Consider the following 22,183-nt stretch of genomic DNA (forward strand, 5'->3'; position numbering starts at 1 on the left):
AGATGAGCTCTGACCTTCTGAAATAGCAGCCTTGTCTCGTTCAGCGGTTCTGACGATGGGGATAATAATGACGATGTCATGTCTCTTGCTGCATCAGGGGAGTGGTTAGGATGGTGGATGATGCTGCCACCCCTCCCCCCAGCGAGGGAGAGGAACGTGCACGTGACACTGACAGGGAGATGCACCACGTCCTTACAAGGGCGGTCGAAGAGCTTCACCTTGAGTGGTCTCCCCCAGAGGAACCTGAACAGTCTCGCCTCGATCTGGCACGCGCCTCTTTAATGTTGATCACAGGGAAGAAAACGGTTATGCCCAATAACTCTCTGTGGAGGAGACGGTAGCAGTACACCTCTGCACAGCAAGTAACAGGGCGTGGAAATCACGCCCCATACATCCTTCCAAACCATGTCGACAAATGTCCGCACAGGTGGGAAACATTTATTCAGCAGCAGGACAGGCTGGATCAGCACTCCACGCAATGGTGGTGCTCCAGGTATTTTAAGCCAAGCTCCTCAGGCAAATGGACGAGCACAGCTTCAATCCAGAGATATTCAAAAAGCTCTGCAACGCTTAAGACTTAGCACTGCATACCACGAAAGTCACTGCGCAGGTCATTGGCAAGTGCATGGGCAACCTGGCAGTTCTGGATCAACATATATGGCTGACCCTCACAGAATTAGTGATATGGAAAAAGTCTCCAGCCAGCCTCTTTGGTGGCTCTGTAAATAAGTTTGCATACGCATCTTGAATGGCTGTTACTGGTGCAATCAGAGGCCTTGTTATGCCAGCACAGAAACTAACTGATTCAGCATCTAAACAGCTTGGGCCTCAATGTGAACTGGGAGAAGAGGGGCCAGAGCACCATCCAAAAGATGCCTCTACGTGCTAAAATGGTATGTGTTCAAAGACTGGTGTCTCTTACATGGGAAAGACCCAGTAAACTGCCCCAAATATGAAATTCTAATATTTCCCTCCATAGGTAAGCATGATTTAACCATAAAGTTCCTTAAGGAAGCAAGACGATTCAACCCATTTCGGCCAGCTACAGTACCAACTTGGGACTTAACTTTAGTCTTAAAAGCTCTCGCAGGGTCACCCTTTGAGCCTTTGGACTCTGTTGATTTGTGCATGCTCTCTTTAAAGACAGTACTACTTCCGGCTCTGGCCTCAGTAAAACGGGTAGGTGACCTGCATGCACTATAATTCGAAAAATAATGTCTGGAGTTTGGCTCCGGTTTTTCAAGAGCCACTGTCAAACGCAGGAAAGGCTATGTGCCTAAGATACTAATCACGCCCTTCAAAGTGCAGGTGGTTCACCTTCAGGCCTTCTTCCCATCTCCATTTAATTCAGAAGGGGAACAATCATTGCATTTGTATGCCCTGTGCGGGTACTACATGCATACATTGAGTGTACTTGCCAGTTCAGACTGTCTGATCAGCTCTTTATATTCTATGGAGGACGCACAAAAGGGAAGTCCATCTCCAAGCAAAGGCTATCTCACTGTATTGTCGATGCAATTGCCCTAGCATATGAGTAGCATTGTAAGACTTGTCCAATTGGTGTTAAAGCACACTCAACTAGAGGCATGGCCACCAATGGTGTGTCCATAAAAGACATATGTTTTGCAGCAGGATGGTCCTCTCAAAACACATTCACAAGGTTTTACATCCTAGACTTTACATCTCTTTCATCACAAGTCCTCTCTGTTTAGAGCACTTGCTATTCATTGGCTAAATATATATACTTATGCCCCACCCTTTAAGTACGGGGTCCCCATCATTTACACAACCGCCTGCATGCAGGCTGTTATCAATTACCATAAAGCCACAAGCACTTTCATTATAATTAAACTCCCTTCCCAACTGGGTTCAGAAGGAGTTAATTCATACTACATGACTATAGTTCATAGATTGTTATGAGTGCTCCTCTCCTGGCCAACACAAGGATCACTCAATGTGGCATACTCATGTCGGTAGCCACTGCAGCATTATGTTTCCTCTCTGGGAAGTTATGTTGTGTAGTGCGTTGTGATGGGATTCTGTTCCCCATATGTGTTGCTACGCAGTCGAGTGTACTAAGTCGTAGAGAGGTTATTGTAGAGAGGTTTCAACTATGTCATATAAGAAGGTATTCCCCATATGCGTTGCTACACAATGTCTCATTCCCTTCGTCTCAGGGAACCAAGGTTACGTACATAACTGAGATGTCTTTCCTCATTAATGCGAGAATGAAAAAGAATACAAATTAAATATTACATGTTCTTTGTAGTGCCATCCCTTCTACATTCTGGATCAGTATTTCTGGATTGTGCATTTTAATTCAAAGAGTTTATATAATAATTCATTATAGTTTTCAGTTTTCATATCGTTATTTTCATGCTTAAATCAAATTGCTGATGGTTTTAATTTGGTAATTAATTAGCCGATAAATATTGGTGGCCGATACATTACTGTATCCTTATTTTTAATAGAAATTGTCAACACGGGAAAGAAAAAAAACAAAATTTAGCTGAGCATGAAAAAAGGGACACTGATTCCAATATTCACATATTTTACAGTGTTTTATTGTGTTACAATACCTTGGTGCCATATATGGCTTATGTTGCGAGCTTGTTTTGAGAACCACGGGAGCATCATCTGGTATGTTGAGGAATATCAGGTAGAAGGCCACAAAGTGTACAACCATCCCTAAGAAGACCACTGATGTGCGCCTGAAACGGTTATTCTTCAATACAAGGCCAAACAATCCTCCCCCTGCAGGCAAATCCCAAGGTCTAGTTAAGCCTCATTCTGTCTTATAAAAGTATTAGTTCATCTTGGATTTCGACAGGGCTGGACTGGTAATCTGGCATACCGGGCATTTTCCCGGTGGGATGACGCACTTTGGGGCCGATCAGGGGTGGACTGCCAATCGGGAGAACCGAGCGGGCCAGTGGGTTGCTGCAAAACGGGCCGAATCGGCTGCTTTAAGCTAAAACGAGCAGCAGCGTTATGCAGAATGGACCACAAAACGGCACCGCGATATGCAGATAAGGTCAGCGAACACTGTCAGTTAGTCCAGTAGCTTTGTAAAATCCCTGGCCAATTTCTCTTCCCAGTCCAGCCCTGGATTTCGAAGTCCATAATGCAAAGCATTAATGACAATTAAATAATACAATAAAGTGAAATAGATTGTATAATCAAAATACACAGTAAAAACTTTCAGAAAATATAAAAATGCTATAGTAAAAAAAATCAAAATTGGTTAAACTATCTATCTATCTATACTTACATTGGCATCCAAAAGATTTGAATAATGTACAGATTTTGCTGTTTCGGAAGGAAATTGGTACTTTAATTCACCAAAGTGGCATTCAACTGATAACAAAGTATAGTCAGGAGATTATTGATGTAAAAAACAGCACAATCTTGACAGGCCCCATTTCCAGCAGCCATCACTCCAACACCTTATCCTTGAGTAATCATGCTAAAGTGCTAATTTGGTACTAGAAAATCACTTGCCATTATATCAAACACTGCTGAAAGCTATTTGGTTCATTAAATGAAGCTTAACATTGTCTTTGTGTTTGTTTTTGAGTTGCCACAGTATGCAATAGACTTAAGGTCAATATTAGGTCAATAATGGCAAAAAAGAAACAGCTTTCTCTAGGAACTCGTCAGTCAATCATTGTTTTGAGGAATGAAAGCTATACGATGTCTGAAATTGCCCAAAAAACAGAAGATGTTATGCAAAGGTGTACACTACAGTCTTCAAAGACAAAGGACAACTGGATCTAACAAGGACAGAAAGAGATGCGGAAGACCAGATGTACAACTAAATAAGAGGATAAGTACATCGGAATCTCTAGTAGACAGCTTCATTGAATTCTACCCTCTCAACACCAGTTTCATGTACAACAGTAAACAGAAGACTTGGGGGTGCAGGTGTGACAACCCTGAGTCTCCTCCTGATTCTATTGGATTCTATTTTATTTTTTAAATTAAAATAAAAAACATTTGTATTGATTAGACTTTGTTGTCTGATCCCACTTGTATGTTACGGCTTGAAACAAGATGGTCGTGACATAAAATTTGGGGCTCGTCCTGGATTGCTACATGTGTAGGTAAGTGCATAATGTTTTCAGTATGTTCAACTGTGTAAATTAGTAGACTTCAGGTAGTTAGAGTGTCCTCAGCTGGATTTAAAATCCTTCCATCGAGGCACTGTTTGTTATTTTTGTTTGTTATTTTGCCTTTCTTATTTTTTAAAATTATTCTGGATGGAGGTTTTAAATCTCTGTCAGGGGTATGCTTCGGCTTTTGAAATGCCAATTGTCTTCGAGTTCAGCGTTTAATGCCGCCCAGAGTCCCGTAAAACTTTTGAAGATTAGGTAAGTTTATTTAGTTATGTTTATAGTTAGGAACTGGAGTCTCTCATTTTCAAGACTGAAAATCTTGAAAATTTTCAGTCTTGAAAATCTTGAAAAGATTTTCAAAGGTGACACTTTGTTGATTTTCCGTATCTGTGTTGTTTGTGATGCCTGTCGAATATATAGATAATTTGAAGAATGACTTGTGGTAAGTCTTGAGCTGTTGCAGATTCCCGAGCGCTTTGATGTGGAGGTAACAAGTAATGATAAGAAGCTGATCATTACTCTGATGAAAACTGTGAAAAGCGCACTTTTCGAGCAGGGTGTTTTAGAGGTAAGAGTTCAAGTTATTCATTCTGAAGAGACTTTAGTCTCTTCTCTTTATGATACTGACAGGAATGTAAAGTTTAGTGAGATGTCTTTGCAAGAGAAACAGTTATGTGTTGATGCAGATAAACTTCTGCTGAGCATGAAGCTTGTGCACTGAAATAGAAAGAGTTACAACAGAAATTAGAGTTACGTAAACTGGAGTTACAGTTTGAAAAAGAAAGGGAGGAAATAGAGTTTCAGCTGAGGAAACTTGTGTTAGAGCTGAATGCACAAACAGTTGAAATTCCACTTCACGTGCCATCTGTTGAACCAGTGCTCGCTGCACCTGTTTTTGATGTTTATAAAAACATTAGACTAGTGCTGGCGTTTTTAGAGAAGGAAGAAGAGAAGTATTTCCAACATTTTGAGCACGTTGCAGAGTCTTTGACATGGCCTAAAGAGTTTTGGACCTTACTGTTACAATGTGTTTTAGTAGGGAGAGCACAGGAGGTGTATTCAGCGCTGACTATAGAACAAACCTGTTTGACCACTGGTGTACCTCAGTAAAGAAACCACTAAGGAACAGCTTAGAGAGCTGATTCTTTTGGAAGAGTTTAAAAACTGTGTTCCAAGAACCATTGCTATGAGCATAAAGTAAGTAAATTGTCAGAAGCTGCTCCTATGGCAGATGAATATGTTCTTACTCATCAAGTTTTTGTTAGTCACTCAAATGATCTGATTAGGTCTACATTGAGTGTCTGTTAAAGATAAAAAAGATGGTTGTATGCCAGAATGTACAACCATATTCTGCTGACAATACCTCAGTTACACGCACAAAATGTGAGATGGTTTGCTTTTATTGTAGAAAGCCAGGACATAAAATTGCAGACTGTATTGTTCTCAAAAAGAAAGAGAAAGTTGTTAAACCTGTTGGTTTAATTTCTACATCAAGTATGAATCATACTCCTGCTCAATTTAGTTAGCAGATTGAACAGGTGGATATCACTGAGATGAGAGTGTTAAAAATAGAGCTGATTATTCACCATTTCTCCCTGAAGGGACTGTGTCTTTGCCTAATTCTGAGGAGACTGCCTGTACGTATTCTTTGAGATTGCGGGGCAATCCTTTTTGTTGGAAGGACTTTTGCCCTTGTCTGAACACACTGCCACGGGAACATGTGTGCTGGTCAGAGGGCTTGAGATGGGGTTGATTGAAGTTCCTCTACACCGCATTCAACTTAATTCCAAACTTGTTTTAGGTGATGTGGTAGTTGGAGTTCGTGTTATGCTTCCTGTCCCTGGTGTCACTTTCATACTTAGCTGGGGGAAATGTCTGGAAAAAGTCAAGACGGTGGTGTTCCACCTATAGTAGTTTCTGCTGTAGAGAAATTGGATGGGTCTTCTGACTGTCCTAATTTATTTCCTGAATGTGCAATAACTCAAGCGATGGCTAAGAAAAGTATGCCAGATGAAACTGAAAGTGTTCTTTGTGATACTTTTATTGCTTCTGCAAATTACTCTTAGCCAGAACCTAGTACTGTGTCTACTGAAGTTGAAGATGTGATCCCTGTACATGAGTTACAGTCTGTTGATGATCATAAGATGGATAAGTCTAATTCCGTGTCTGAAAGTCCATTTATTTGTGATGACCATGTTAACAAATGTTCTTTATCTCCACTTTATAGTGTGACTCTAGAAGACCTTATTAAAGTGCAGCAGGCAGATGATACTCTTCAAGAATTGTTCTCTTCAGCTCGAGAAGTGGGAGACAAGACTTTGTGTTTCCAAGATGGATTGCTTTATAAACAACAACCTATGAACTCTGACTTTTCACTTGATCCTATGATCCAAATTGTGGTTCCTCTTAATTTTCGTCATGCCATATTACAGCTATCACAGCAGGGCATTGCTGGTCATATGGGGGTACGAAAGACATATGAGTTCTGAGGAAACTGTTTTGGCCTAGATTCAAGCGAGATGTGATTAACTATATAGGGTCATGCCATACTTGTCAAATGACTGGAAAGCCAAATCAAAAAGTTCGACTGGCTTCTCTACAGCCTACTGCTGCAGTTACCACCCCTTTTGAACACCTGATTATCGATTGCGTTGGTCCTTTACCACGATCTAAGGGTGGACATGCTTATTTATTCACTGTAATGTGTCAGTAGACATGTTATCTTGTGGCTTATCCTCTGAGATCAATTACTACCACAGCTATTTTAAAGGCTTTAACGAGTTTTATGTCTATTTTCGGCATCCCAAAAAACATTCAGTCTGATCAGGGCTCGAACTTTATGTCTCGACACTTCTCTAAAGTCATGTGACAACTTAAAGTGAATACAGTATCTCAAGTGCTTATCACCTTCAGAGTCAGGGAGGGCTGGAAAGTTTCCATCAGACTCTTAAGTCATTTTTGAGGTCTTATTGTGTTGAACTTGATTGTGACTGGGAGGAAGGACTTCCTTGGATGTTGCTAGCTATTTGTGAGGTCGTACAAGAGAGCATAGGTTTTAGCCCTAATGACTGAGTGTTTGGACACACTGTTAGAGGACCTATTGCTGTCTTGGCAGAAGAGTGGACAACTTCTGACCATCCTGAGAATGTTTTAGACTATGAAAGATGTTTCCGTTATCGACTCTATGAAGCCAGAGCTATTACTCTATAAAAATTAGGTAAGTCTCAGTGAAAGATGCAGAGGTTGTTTGATCCCAAAGTCAAGTCTAGAAATTTTCAAATTGCTGATCAAGTGCTAGCGTTGTTACCTGTTTTGACTAGTCCTTTTCAGGCTAAGTTTACTGGAACTTATACGATTGCAAAGTGGTTTTCTGATAATAACAATTTATTAAACACACCTGATCGTCGAAGGAAAATACAGGTTTGTCATGTTAATTTACTGAAACCTTATGTGACTCCTGTACCTTATTTGTCTGTTGATGTTGTGACAACTAATGAAACTGTAGATCCAAGTGTTTCAGAAGTATCTGTAAAGATGGATGACAATCTAGAGGAGATGAAAGGTCCTTCTCGATGAGAAGTGGAAGGGTGACTTAATAATTCTGAAGTTCTTGCTAACTTGGCTCACCATTTGTCAGAGAAGACCGATATAACTAAGTTGGTAAGTTTGTTTCTCTCTCTCTCTTTTGGATTTTCCAACTCGAACTCATGTCATTGAGCATGACCTTGATGTTGGTGTGGCTCAACCAGTGAAACAACATGCATATCAAGTAAACCCTATAAAAGAAAATTACTTCAGAAAGATGTAGATTATTTACTTGTTCATAACTTGGCAGAACCCAGTTTTAGTTCTTGGAGCTCTCCATGTATTTTAGTGAGTAAACATTTTTGCACAGACTACAGGAAGCTCAATTCCTTTACAAAACCCGATTGTTAACCTTTGCCAAGAATTGATGATTGTGTTGACCGTGTTGGCTCTGCACAATTCGTCAGCAAATTTGACCTCCTGAAAGGTTATTGGCAAGTACCATTGACATGTCTTGCTAAAGAACTATCTGCTTTTGTTACACCTGATAGGTTTCTGCAGTATACAGTTATGCCTTTTGGGGTCAGAAAAGCTAGTCAATCAAGTGTTGTCCGGGCTGACAGGATGTGAGGCTTACCTGGACTATGTCGTTCTGTGTAGTTCTTCTTGGGCTGATCACCTTGATCAAATTAGAGAACTTTTTGTGCGTCTGGTTAAAGCCCACTTAACGATAAACCTTGCCAAATGTGAATTTGGAAAGGCCACTGTGACATATTTAGGTAAGGTGGTTGGCCGGGGTTGTGTAAAACCTATCCAAGCTAAAGTTGATGCTATCTGTAGTTTTCCCATACCAGCTACTCCTCTTGAGTTACGAAGATTTCTTGGGATGGTGGGTTACCATAGGGGCTTTTGTCATAACTTTGCGAATGTAGGTGACCCTTTGACCGATTTGTTAAGCCCAAAGAGACCCTTTAAATAGTCAGAACAATGTCAGTGTTCCTTTGATAATGCCAAATCTTTGTTGAACCGTTCAACATTTTGAGGTCTATTTCAATTCGGTCTGTGTTCCTATTATTGTATATACTGACCATAATCCGTTGACATTCTTAGATCGAATGCGCGGTAAGAATCAAAGAATTATGAGATGGAGCCTTGTTTTACAACCTTTCCACTTACAGATTAAACACATACTGTCATATTCCCTGTTGTCTTTTGTTTTTGTGCTTTTATGTTGTAATTCTTGTTTAGTTTCCAGTTTCCTGTGTTAATTTTGTAGTCCTTGTAGTTTTATTCCTTGATTGATTCTCCCAGATTGTTTCCCCAGGTGTTCCTTGTTTTCCCTTGAGTATTTAAGCCCTTGTTTTCCCTGTTTCCTTTGTCAGTTTTTGCATGTTTTGTCATGTTCTGTGCCTGGTTTCCTGCATTTTTTGATATTCTGAGTTACTTTGTTCAACTTTTGTTTGCATTAAAGCTGCACTTAGATCCTCATTCTTTGCCTGCCTCATCACAAACGCATGGCAATTAGTGTTGGGCATCTTTTCTTTTTTTTCTTTTCTCCTTTATCTCCTTTTTTCTCTCTGATGTCCTAGGGCCCAGGATTCCAAGAGCGAAATGGACTGGGATTTATGGAGATAAGTATCACTGCTATTGTATATTCATATTTAAACAGTTGTTTTGTATGTGCACTATGTTTTATTTTTTTTTTATTTTGTCGGTTCTTTAGGGAACCTAATTTTGGAGTGGGAGGTGTGACGACCCTGAGTCTCCTCCTGATTCTATTGGAGCAGAGTGTGGGAGTTTTTCATTGGTTTCCCCATGTTAATTGATAATTAGATCGATTATATAAGAGTATTGTGGGTTATTTGGGGGAGACACTCTTTGTGGGGTAGTTTTTTCTTAGGAGTGGCTCTAATTCAGTATGTAAGACCTTACTGACACTCTTCTTATTTTGCTTATTTTTTTCATATTTCGTGTAGCACAAAGATTTTGTCATAGTTATATTGTTTGTTAACTCTTTTGTCTCTCCTTCATTATCCCTAGACTTATGTTTATTAATTATTGGTTGTTGTGGTATTTGTTTAATTAAAATAAAACCATTTGTATTGATTAGACTTTGTTATCTGATCCCTCTTTTATGTTATGGCTTGAAACGAGCTGGTCATGACACAGGTCTTATGGGAAAAATTGCAAAGTAAAAGCCACTTTTGAAACAGAAAAACAAAAAGAAATTTAGAGTGGGCACAGAAACAGACATTCGACAACCGATAATTGGAAAAAGTATTATGGATCTTAACTCCATTGAGCTTTTGTGGGATCAGTTAGACTGTATGATGCGTGAGAAACGCCGACAAGACAGCCATATATATAGCAAGTGCTACAGGAAGTGTGGGGTGAAATGTCACCTGTGTATCTGGAAAAACTGACAGCAGGATGTCAAGGAGCTGCAAAGCTGTCATTGCTGCACGTGGAGGATTTTTTGATGAGAACTCTTTGAAGTAGTTTAAGAAGTTCTGAAGAGTTTTTTTTTCAAATTGCAAAAGTCATTTTTCACATTATTAATGTCCTGACTGTACATTGTGATCAGCTGAATGCCACTTTGGTCAATAAAAGTACCAATTTCTTTCCATAAGAGCAAAATCTGTACATTATTCCAAACTATACATTACTTCCACACTTTTGGCCGCTAGTGTATATATAAATAAATAGATATGCTTTTAGAGAAAAACTTATAATTTACCTTATAGGAAATGGTGAAAATGTATATTATGTTTAACAAGACAACTTCAAGACAACATATTAACTGTATGTTAATATAAATTCTCCTCCCTGCCCAGTAGGTGGTGATAGGCACAAATAAAGCGTATCATTAAAAACAAAGAAGAATGTGAAAGTGGAGATTTATAGTAAGAAAAGGACTTAAATACTGATCTTTTTCTCAGCCACACCTATCATATTGCTTCTGAAGATAGTAATTATCAAGTAGTCTTGATGTGCTTTTTGGACCTTCAAAGTTCTGGCCACCATTCATTTGCATTGTATAGACCTACAGAGTTGAATAATTCTTAAAATCAGAAGAAAGTCAGTCTGTAAAGTAAATTATAAGGGAATTTTAAGTTTTTGGGTGAACTATCCCTTTGAAGTTTTTTGCTATATTTAAGTGTGTTGGTGACACTATGCACTGTCTATACATACTTATTGGTCATTGCTCCTGGAAGGTGCCAGTCTTGTTGAAATGTAATTGATCATGTGGCCATTTGTTTTACCACCTGTGTTACTATGGTGGTTAACAGTACATTTAAAAGTGCAAATCAGATTTTTTTTAGTTCCAATAGGTTGGTATATTGACATTAAATAATGTAATTATATATACATACAGTCATGAACTGTCAAATATACAGGCATCAAAATGACATCCTGTAATGTCTGAAACATGGTCACTCTATTTTATGTAGAATTTCTGGCAACCACAGCTATCTGTTTTTACATGATCTTTCGAAAGTGTAAATCCCAGCATTTTTTTACTCTAAAAGTGCACTTACCAACTATTTCTCCAATGCCCACCATAATGCCTGAAATGCCAATCAAGCCTTTTGCTGCAGCTCCTAAATGTGTCGTAGCTCCAATGCAAGTTCCATACACGCCACTGTAAAACGACAGCTCCAAACCTTCAATGAGAGAGCAGAAATCAAAACATGTTCATCATGCTCAACAATGTTATGAATGGAATAAAAATGGGAGTTTTCTTTTAATGATGTCCTTACCACTGTATGCCATGCAGAAACTTAATAATAATATGGTTTTTGTTCTGAAGATATCCAAAATGGTCTCTAAAATAACACAAACAAAAGCAAAGAACTTTGAAAAATCATTACAAAAGTTGCCCAGTCTGACCGCTCTTTAATTTATAAAAGAAAAACGGATCACAAAATGGATAGAAATAAAGATGAAGTGTGCAGTGTCTGCACCACTAGCATCAATAAACCATATGCGGGGAATCAACTTATGAATAGCATACTAGTAATAGTTGATTCTGCATATTAAGCTGGGATAGGAGAAAGTATCACATTGAAGCAATATGAACTTACTAAACTCTGTTTTGGCTTCCATCACAGCAGAAGTTACTCTTTGTTTATATCTGAGAAATAAACGGCACAACATGCATATGAGCCGCTGAACGTTGCAACATCCTCAAACAATACAGTAGACAGGGTTCGTACAGATGCTTCAAAGTTAAATTCAAGGACTTTCAAGCTCATTTTTATTTGTTTTCAAGGACTATGCTTGAGATGTCATTACAAAAAATACTTAATTTGTTCATTTTAAATATTTTAAAAATGTACATTTTATTTATTCAGTTAATTTAGTTTTTACAATACAACATATATCAATGTGCATCTTTAACTGCACATTCTCACAGTAACAATTCTTGTTTCATTCATGACGAAATTGATGTGCAATTGTAGTGAGCTCCGTTAAGATGAATCTGCCCAATTCCAGCCTTGATGAAGCACCCCTACATAATCACCGATCCTCCACCTAGTCGTCTAATGGTTAGACGGAGACCTGGAAAGGCCTTTAAGCCACAGTGTCTCACACCAACTGTGAAATTTAGTGGAGGATCGGTGATGATCTGGGGGTGCTTCAGCAAGGTTGGAATCGGGCAGATTCGTCTTGTGAAGGACGCATGAATCAAGCCACATTTAAGGTTATCCTGGAAGAAAACTTGCTTCCTTCTGCTGTGACAATCTTCCCCAAATCTGAGGATTGTTTTTTCCAGCAGGACAATGCTCCATGCCACACAGCCAGGTCAATCAATGTGTGGATGGAGGACCACTGGATCAAGACCCTGTCATGGCCAGCCCAATCACCAGACCTAAACCCCATTGAAATCCTCTGGAATGTGATCAAGAGGAAGATGGATGGCCACAAGCCAGGAGTGCCATAATGTCACCCAACAGCAATGTGATAGACTGTGATTGAAAATCAGGGTTATTCCAACACATATTGATTTCTGAGATCTTCCTAAGTTAAAACATTATTATTGTGTTGTTTATAAATGAATATGAACTTGTATTCTTTGCAATATTCGAGGTCTGAAATCACTGAATCTTTTTTGTTATTTTGACAAGTTGTCGTTTTCTGCAAATAAATACTCTAAATGACAATATTTTCACATTTTCATTTTACTAAAACACATACCTAGAAATAGTAAATCCAAAGAAACAGATTATTTTGCAGTGGTCTCTTAATTTTTTCTGGAGCTGTATTTTGATTATTGACACAAATGTTGTCAGAAATAACCTATTTTGTGAGACACAAAGTTTTCTTTACACAAGGGTGTGCCAGACAGCACACAAAACCGAATCCTCCATTGATCTGCATACAAATCTCAGAACGTATTACATCTCATCTAATTATTTTCACAATTTATTGTGATTGGTCCATTCTAAACAGCGCTGTCAAATGTAACAAGTGCCACGTGACAGCGCCGTCTATGCACTGCCTGCTTCAGCAGTGGTCTAGTGGTCTGTCATCGTGTTTCACTGAAAATAAATAAATACATTTAATTTATTAAACGACTTAAGCATTGTTTTTAACGATTTTCTATAATTCAAGCACTTTTTAAGCACCTCTTAATAAAAATGGCTATTTTCAAGTATTTTCCAGGACTTCAATTTGAAAAGCCCCATGTACGAACCCTGAGAAGATCATGCTTTATGTAAGCCTTAATATATCACTGTCAATTTAAATCATTATGTTCAGCAGTGAACCTTACATGAGTCGTGCTGATAACAGAGACTGGCCCTCCTCTTCAGAGAGAGCATCTTCCTGTTCACGAACCTTCCTCAGGGCAAGGAAACTTAGTGTCCCGAGAACTGAGATAACCAGCAGGGCCACAAACATAATCTTTCTGTCGTTATCTGTGATAGAATGTTAATACAAGTGTGTCTAGAAATTAAAACTTTTAAACAAGATTTGAATTTCAAATTTGATTAAATTGTGAAAGATATTGAGGTGTGAGTGTTAGTACAGAGACAGGATATACTATGGTTAGCCGAGCTCAAATACGTGCTCATTAACTTTAAGTGACAGTAAAAAGTCCAAAATGACTTTAATATAGGTCAGCATAACATAAACATAAAAGTGCACCTTTAAGTCAAAATAGAGTGAAAAAATCATTTTCAAAATATGATTATCAAACATGTTACCTGAAATTTCAGTTTTTCCATTCCAATCAAAATAAACGTATAAATTGCCAAACAACATACTGGAAGGGAAACAAATAGAGGTTTTCATAAAGGAATCATTGAGAGTGTTTTCACAGCTAAACATAGCTCTTGTTGGTATGACTAGTGTAGTTAACTTCTTGATTACATGATGAATACATTAAGGTTAGTAATGTTTTTATTAATCATGATGCTGCTAGTAAACATGTATTGTTCTGAATTCTAATGTATATTCCAATCAGATTCTTTAACTGATCAAACAATCGCAGGTGATTCAGAGTAAATATATTAGTCTAAATAAAAGATTACATTTCAGGACAACTGTGCATCAGTGCTAAGCGCTCCTTAAAGGGTTTGCTTCAGTTTCCTTCTTTACCTGCACTGCAGTAAAGCCCAAAACATTCCTGTGTTCCTGTTGATGGTGGAAGTATCGGAGTTCTCCAATAGAACATACCCTTGAGCTGTCCAAAGCACTGTGGATTGACAAAGAGTACAGGGGTGATATTAGGTCTAAAGATAAGTTGGAAAAAGATTCAGAACGACAATCAAATATTGCAGCAATGTCATCACTATCAAAAATATGAGTTACAGCGAAATTGGAGAATGCCTGTATGACATGGCAAAATCAACTTTAGTATTCATAGATCTCTTCCATGCTGAGCTACAATAAATTTACCCAAAATGAAAATTCTGTCATCAATCACTCACTGAATAATGACTGAAATGTATCTATGCTCCTCAAACAAAGCTATCATGTGACTTAAGAGCACTTGGGATATAGCGCACATATCATATGCACAGAAAGAATATATGGTGAAGTAAATATAGCAGAAAGGTTTAAGTACTTTCTACATTGAAAATGTTAGCTTTAGCATGAACTTGAAAATATTAAGTACATTCTACATTTAAACATATAAAAATGAATGCTCTTGCTTATTCAATACTGTGCAAAAGTCATAGGCACATAAGATACTTCACAAAAGCATTTGTATAAAGGATGGTTATTTATATCTTCAGCTTTAGTGTTTCAAATGGAAATATAAATGTGAGACTCCCAAACGTTACTTTTGCAAGTAGAAAAGACTAGAATAGAAGAACAGGGAGCCACATTCTTTGCTTGTAAACAAATTTTACAAAATATCTTATTTTGTGTGGCACAAAAGAAATAAAAGATTTGGAATGAAATGATGATAACAGATTTTGAATTTTCACTTTAATGAAGCATTAAGATGATTACAGACAGCTAATACATATTCAACATATTCCAAAAAAATTTTTTTTTTACATGTATTAGCTTTCTGCTGAGAACATTTTAATGTGTCAAAAATGCAAAAGCGGTTGATGAATAGTGATGAAATACATGTTGAAATGAAACGCGTTATGAATGTGATAATGTGTTTTAATTGTCCAAGTATCTACTTACTGGCTGCTCCAATGCCAATTAGCACTGATGTCAAATAAAAGGACCATGTGGATGGAATGATGAATACAGCAATATAACCACTGAAGGAAAACACACACAAGTGAACAAAATACAGACAACAGTGTGCCACAATCACAAACACAATGAACAGTCATAAAGAATGATTAGTAAATGTGCCTTTTTGTGGTACTTGCCTATAAAGAATTCCACTCAAAAACATTGTGAGCTGTGGTCCAATTATTGCAACAATGGTGGGAGCTAATAAATTACAGAATGAAAAAACTCCATATATTATTCCAAGGCTGCAAAAAGAGTAAAGAAAGAAAAAGCAGTTAATATCTTATCTGCATCATATCCAGACCTAGCCTGTATTTGGCTTTTACATAAAACCTTAACCTCCTGAGACCCAAATGTGACTGGTGTGTGCATTTCCCATTTCCATTTTTGATTTCTAACTAGTACCACCTAAACTATTTTCTAGAGCAAATAGTTTTTGTAAAACAGTTCAGTAAAAGCTGATGTCCACATATGTGGACAGCGGGACTAAGTTGTGAATTTTAATTGATACCCAGATAGAAACAATTATCAAATTGTTTATGTTTCCAGGAGCGTTGTTTATTCATGTTTTTGAGACTTTACATCAGAAATTAGCATATTTAATACTGATTCAATGTAGTGGCCAGCATCATCCAATCACTGCCAACCATGTTAACATAAAATTATACATTATAAATTCTGAATCTATGTACTGATGTCCATTGTCCCATGTCTGCTAAGCATGTTTAGTGGTCCAAACATCATCTGCAGCCTGAAACTTTTTCCCGGATTTTAGGAGTGAATGCTCTTAGCTGCATAGAGAACTATAGGATGCTTCCTATTTAGTGAATGACTTAACCTCCAGTATGCTGTCTGTCTGCACTGGTCTCAGAGCAGTTCAAAATGCACTTTATTTTCATTCTAACTCCATATAAACCCCCTGAAAGCAACATTTTTCAGCTTTTGGATGAACCCATTGACACTCAGCAGTAAATATAGGAATGCATTTACTAATGTTTATGAATAGATCCATGTTGTACAGTGGTAAAAAATTTAAATATAACAAAATGTATTCTAAAATGAAGTAAAATGGCCCACAGATGTGTTAATGTTGAAAGTTATTCAAAATAACTAACATGTTATTTTTTCAACTTTTGAGGGAATAATGTCCCAAAATCCACATATGCTGATGCACAAATAATTACCGGTAATGCATTTTTCAAAGTGACATATCAAACGAAACAAGAAATGCTACTCTTTACACCCAAACAGGTTACAATGCAAAACATTTAAGAGGTTTCTTACCAGAGGCACTTTTGTTAGCTCAGCGCCCATAGTAGCGATTCACGGATATCAACATCATGTTATTGTGTCTCATATATATACGTGACTCGGTGCAGCAGAAGTTTAACCATTGAATGACAGTCTAGACTTCTGTGAACAATATTCGGTAGGTTTAAATTAATTTAAATTATGCGTTACATATAGCAAAGCCAAAATGACGAATGAGGTTAAAGGCCCCACGATTACGCTTGACAAGTCCAGTTTTCCTGTGTTGATGCATTTCCTATTGAAAGTTGGATTTGGTCATATATATGAATATATACCCAATAGCCTTTAGTTGACATCATAGCTGTGAACCACAATTTATTACTTGCTGTCAATTTATTACTTGCTATTGCTAACCAGAGGGTACATTTTCATTCAAAAATCGACATTGCTAAAATACCTGAAGTAAAGGCCTCCTCTTTCTGCCTCTAAATACAGTGGCATTGATAGAAATTCACTAAAAACAAATATCCTCTACAGAGCATAAGAATGAATTGCTCAGTCACAGGGAGTTGCCCTGTTTCAGCGTTAAATACTGTACATTGTCTCTCATTGCAATTGTCTTACTATCTGTTTTTTGTATGGCATAGTTTACCCCTCCAACCCCCCACACACCCCCAATGTTTGTCACAGTTTTTCCTGTATAATTGAAAATGATAAACATATCTCAAAAAGCCAGAAACTGAGAATAATTCTTACCTGTGATACCCACTCCCAATGAAGGTTGTGTTATTCAAGCTTTTCACCACTGTTTGCTATAATGAGATACACAAATTAGATGCAAAAACTGTTGTACTGTAAGCATGGTGCACACAGACTTGCAGAGAGTAGGTCATTCTGGGTAGCTGACAAATAACATGGATATTAATTTATTACATGACCTAGAAATGGCAGAATATTAAATGTCTTAGTCATTGAACATTTAACTCTTCTACAGATGGTAATCAACTGGCTTTCTACCACCACAATCACTGTGCAAATGAGTCATTTGCAGCTCTAAACCACTAAGGGTTGCAATAACCATATAATTTCAACAGGCCAGAGCTGAATGCCTCAAAGCTCTTTCTCTCAATGTAATGATGATTCAGTTGGATGTGGTTAGGGTGTTAAGCTTGTTTTGCCAACCGCCATAAAAAAAGAAGCACAAGAGGAGAAAGATGTATCATTTCCTGCAGCATTCATCATTCAAGAGGACTCCAACGCATTGGAGAGTTATTTGTTCATTCACATTTCATTAGAGAGACTTATAATTTGTGAGTATTTTTAATACATATGCACAAACATTATGAGTGAGCATCATTAGACCGCATATTCAAACATTTGTGAATTCTAAACCTCTAAACCTGTGCCTTCTTTAATGTGCCGATAGGCAAGCCAATATTTTCTATTTTTAAACAGGATTATCAAATGTAAATTAATAAACTTATACTTATGCCATTGTGTCATAATATGTTATATTCTCCTGGCAATAAAAATTAAAGAAAAAGTGAACAGAAACATTATTTATAGCAACAGAAAACGTATTCAATTAAATATAATAAAATCTTTTAAAAAGAATCACAATTTTCCATTACATGAATTACGGTGGATTTAGTACTGTGACCACATTATCTGTATAATATTTGTCTCAATAAATGCATTAAGAGTTTTACGCATTGATTCTTTTTTTGGAGTGACAATTTGCAATCAGATGTAACCCTAATAGTCTATTGGCAACATACTGTAGAACTAAACAACAAACTACACTGAGAGTATCGCTTCAATGGCATGGAGCGTTACGTCTCTGTTCCTGCATCTGAACGATTAGGGTTTGGTTCTACATTTCATGCATTATTTTTCTCATTCTGTTTTTTGACTCACTCTTAATATTTTCTTTATTTCTATTTACACATGAAATTAATATAAATTAATATATTATTAACTGTAAAACAATGTAAAAAAAAATCTATAATATTACGGCCAAATTCCAACAGCAATCTGTAATTCTTACATACAATAGTTAGCTGTTAAATGTTGCATTCTGGGAGATCAAGAGCAGACTCACTGTGAAGTGACTAGTTTACAGTAAATAGCTGTTGTTTGTAAGGCATTAGGAGAAAATTAACATTCAAAATCATGATCTTATCTTGGTGAAATCTAGTGACATTTTGAAATGTTTATTTTAAAACTGCCCATGAAAATTAGTTTGTGGCACATGGTTAGTGTTCATGATGATTCTGACCAACTCCTCTTTAAATCATCTCACATCAGCCTTCACTTATCTGTCTAATGAGAAGTCAAATTAAAAAAACTTTGAAGCAATGTACATATTAAATGTAAAATGTTGCCAGGATTGAACAGTATATTTTTACAAAAAAAAAAAAAACCTGCACAAAGTAAAATATGAGTATAGCACTGCATTGTGGGTTATAATGGTGAAATACCCATAAGCCTTTGAGCTTGAATAAGTATGTATGCTTTGGCAATGCACTGGTGCTACAAAAATAAAAATAAATAAATAAATAGGTTTTTATTCAGACTTAATATAAGTCATTATCATTATCATTAGTTGTGTTTTGTTTAAAGTCACCATTAGGGTGATTAGTGTTCTCTTGAGCTTGCACCTTGGACCTTCTTAACTATTAAATGATGTTCTTCCAGCCAGTCAATAACTATTGATTTCAACAACAGTAGATAGTATGTAATTTCACCAGTATATGCTGCCAAATTACAGTTGTATACTGTAGCTGTAAAAACAGGATCTAGCTGTTAATTTCAGCAACAGCAAGACATCGTTTTACAGAAACTTGCTGGCAACCCTGCTGCCAGTTCTTTACTGTTTTTTGATGGGAAAAACAGTGTAGATTTACTATAGTAATATTGTGGTAAACATGTTTGTTTTTTTGGCGGAAAACATGGATTTGATGATATTAACAATGGTGATATTTGATGATATTAACAATGTACATTAATATGGTGTTAATATAATAACCATGATTATTTTGTGGTTACAATTACTTTACTACAATATATCATGGTGATATTATGATTACTGTATCTGTATGTTTAGATGGGATTTTAAATACCAGATTTTCAATGTGGTCTCAGATTTTGCCCTTGTACTCTAGGCAATGTACAAGGAAAACTGTATATTTTAGGTGCTGTAACTGGTCACCATTTTCACAAATATTTCAAAATTTCTTATCACCTTTTATCTTTTTTGCCATTCACCTAAATACTCATGTTAGTGAATTTTAGAGCAAATATTCTATCTAGTCTCTCAATTATAATGAGGTAATAATGAATGTATTATGCTAGAATTAGAAATTAAATTTTGTTTAAAATAGTTTTAGACGAACTATCTGCTGTACCCATAACTTGTTTACAAATAGATCATTTTGAATATTTTAAAGAAGGTGCATTTTACAATAGCACTAAACATTCAAGATCAATCTTATGGAATATTAAGATTTGCTAATCTTTTTATAAGACATCCTGTAGGGTTAAATTGGGTTTCATTTGGGTCTATGTATATTGGATTTAATTTGGTGATTTGAGGGTTTTTACTGTGTTGAGTGACTGCGAGGTCAACATGAGTCCAGCGCGTCATTTAAATTTGTTCCTCTCATTAGTCATGCAGGATAATTCATTGACTAATGGAGAAAATTAAAAACACGAGATGCGCCTGACCCTAGTTAACTTAAACAATGGAGTGAAACAGTTTTCATACGGTCTAACAGAAAACTTTTTTTGAACACTTGAGTTTAACAATATATAAAATACTCTATCAAGTCCAAAACATACACTGCCTAAATGCTTAACAAATTACCATGGTAACAATGGTTTCTCCCTAAACATACTAAAAAGAAAAAAAGAAGAAAAAGAAAAAAAGAAATAAAATCCTGACAGATTCTTAAACTGCTTTAAGGAGATCACATAGTGATTTTACAAGAGTATCAATAACTGTAGTAGCTGTATGGTATACTGGCCAAAAATACCATAAATAAATATTTGTAAGGGTTAAATTGAATTATTATTAAAATATTTCGGCAAAAAATAAATGCCAACATATTTTAAAACAGCACAATGAAGCATTTCATATTATTGCATGCACTAAAATGGCAAAATAAAGTGAAAAATTGCCCATCCACTTACTTCGATATTTCCACAGGTGGTGAAGGCTGTAAAAATGAGCAAAAATCCTATTCCCAAAATTACAACGTTATATGTCCTTATGTCCGCCATCCTTTGCGTCTTTAAATACACATTTAAGATGCCAGCTGCAGAGTTTCAGCGAATGTGCCTTGAATCATATAAATAAAAACTGCATCCAGGAAAGCCAAACTGTTAGAAAACAAATCCCAGAGAGAGGAGATATTAGTCACCTACTCCATATATATTACAGTGTTATAACATTATATGTACATCACTAGTGAACTGCAGCAGACACAAGTTTGTAGCAGCAGAACTGCCCATCTTGTGACCCACAAGCATAAGATGAAAGTTGCTGGAAAGCAAAATTACATCAACATGTGATGGTTTCCATGTCAACTACTTCAGTGCCCACCCACTTTTTCAGTAGTCTTCTTTCTGGAACAATTTTTTTTACATTAATTTTTGCCATAGGGGTTTCATAAAATCATTCATAAAAGAGTTCTAAGCCATGAACCAAACCAACCAGCTCCGAGGTAAATCACAACATTACAAACTTTGATTTGAAGCAAAAAAAGTATTTGAAAATATGACAAAAAGACAAAGGTACAAGAATGTGTCCTTCATGAGGACACAAACTACAATCCCATGAAGCTTTGTGATTGTTAAAATGATAGAGGTTGTTAATTATACGTATAGAACAAAATATATTTGTACGTTTATTGCTAAATATTCAGATATATATTTACAAAAAAATAGTAGTTTGAGGGCGAACAGAGACTGACTTGATTGCATTATTCACACAGTCTGGGTTCCGGAAGTATTTTCCCCATTCATTTCTTCCATAGACTTTTTATAAAATACTTAATAAAAGAGTTATGAGCCATGAACGACACCAACCAACTCTGAGTAGAATCAAAACATCATGAACTTTGTTCTGAGGCAAAAAATATTAGAAAATCAGGGATAAAGAAAAAGGTACAAGGCTGTGTACTAACAAGCACTGTGAATGATGTCATTGAATAAAAAACGATGGGATATATCAAACTATTCATTTTAGGATGTTGATTATAAGTATAAAAACAATATATTTTACATTTATTGCAAAATATCCCAATATGTAGTACAAATATATTTAGTGAAGAGAGACCGACTCGATTGCGTCATTCACAGTGCATCATGGGAGTGGGTGGTCGTTGGCCACGGTTCTCTGATTGGTGGATCTTTCTCTGCTGGACCATGGTTAATAGTTGTTTACCAGAATTTATAAAAAACAAAGTTGAATTTATGTGGACTTATGGCTTAAACAGAAATATCCCATTAACAACCTCGAAGCTCATGGTTGGTCTGTCTTTAAAGGTTTTTTATGTATTGCAACATTTCACGATCTAGGACAT

General features: G+C 36.6%; 1 protein-coding gene across 1 annotated transcript in view; it reads right to left on the reverse strand.

Annotated features, from left to right (window-relative positions):
• The window catches only part of LOC127652805 (UNC93-like protein MFSD11), a 28,514-nt gene that overhangs the window by 5,611 nt on the left and 720 nt on the right, over positions 1 to 22,183 (reverse strand). The window contains exons 2-12 of the mRNA XM_052139199.1: positions 20,790 to 20,978; positions 17,355 to 17,410; positions 15,485 to 15,592; positions 15,291 to 15,370; positions 14,244 to 14,340; positions 13,850 to 13,908; positions 13,417 to 13,561; positions 11,726 to 11,775; positions 11,402 to 11,467; positions 11,180 to 11,305; positions 2,580 to 2,754 (exon numbers count right to left, since the gene is read on the reverse strand). Coding sequence (XP_051995159.1) covers positions 2,580 to 2,754; positions 11,180 to 11,305; positions 11,402 to 11,467; positions 11,726 to 11,775; positions 13,417 to 13,561; positions 13,850 to 13,908; positions 14,244 to 14,340; positions 15,291 to 15,370; positions 15,485 to 15,592; positions 17,355 to 17,410; positions 20,790 to 20,879 — 1,052 coding nt within the window. The 5' untranslated portion in view covers positions 20,880 to 20,978. The remainder of the gene's footprint in view (positions 1 to 2,579; positions 2,755 to 11,179; positions 11,306 to 11,401; positions 11,468 to 11,725; positions 11,776 to 13,416; positions 13,562 to 13,849; positions 13,909 to 14,243; positions 14,341 to 15,290; positions 15,371 to 15,484; positions 15,593 to 17,354; positions 17,411 to 20,789; positions 20,979 to 22,183) is intronic.

This window comes from Xyrauchen texanus, chromosome 12 (assembly GCF_025860055.1).
Source record: "Xyrauchen texanus isolate HMW12.3.18 chromosome 12, RBS_HiC_50CHRs, whole genome shotgun sequence".
Taxonomy (NCBI): Eukaryota; Metazoa; Chordata; class Actinopteri; order Cypriniformes; family Catostomidae; genus Xyrauchen; species Xyrauchen texanus.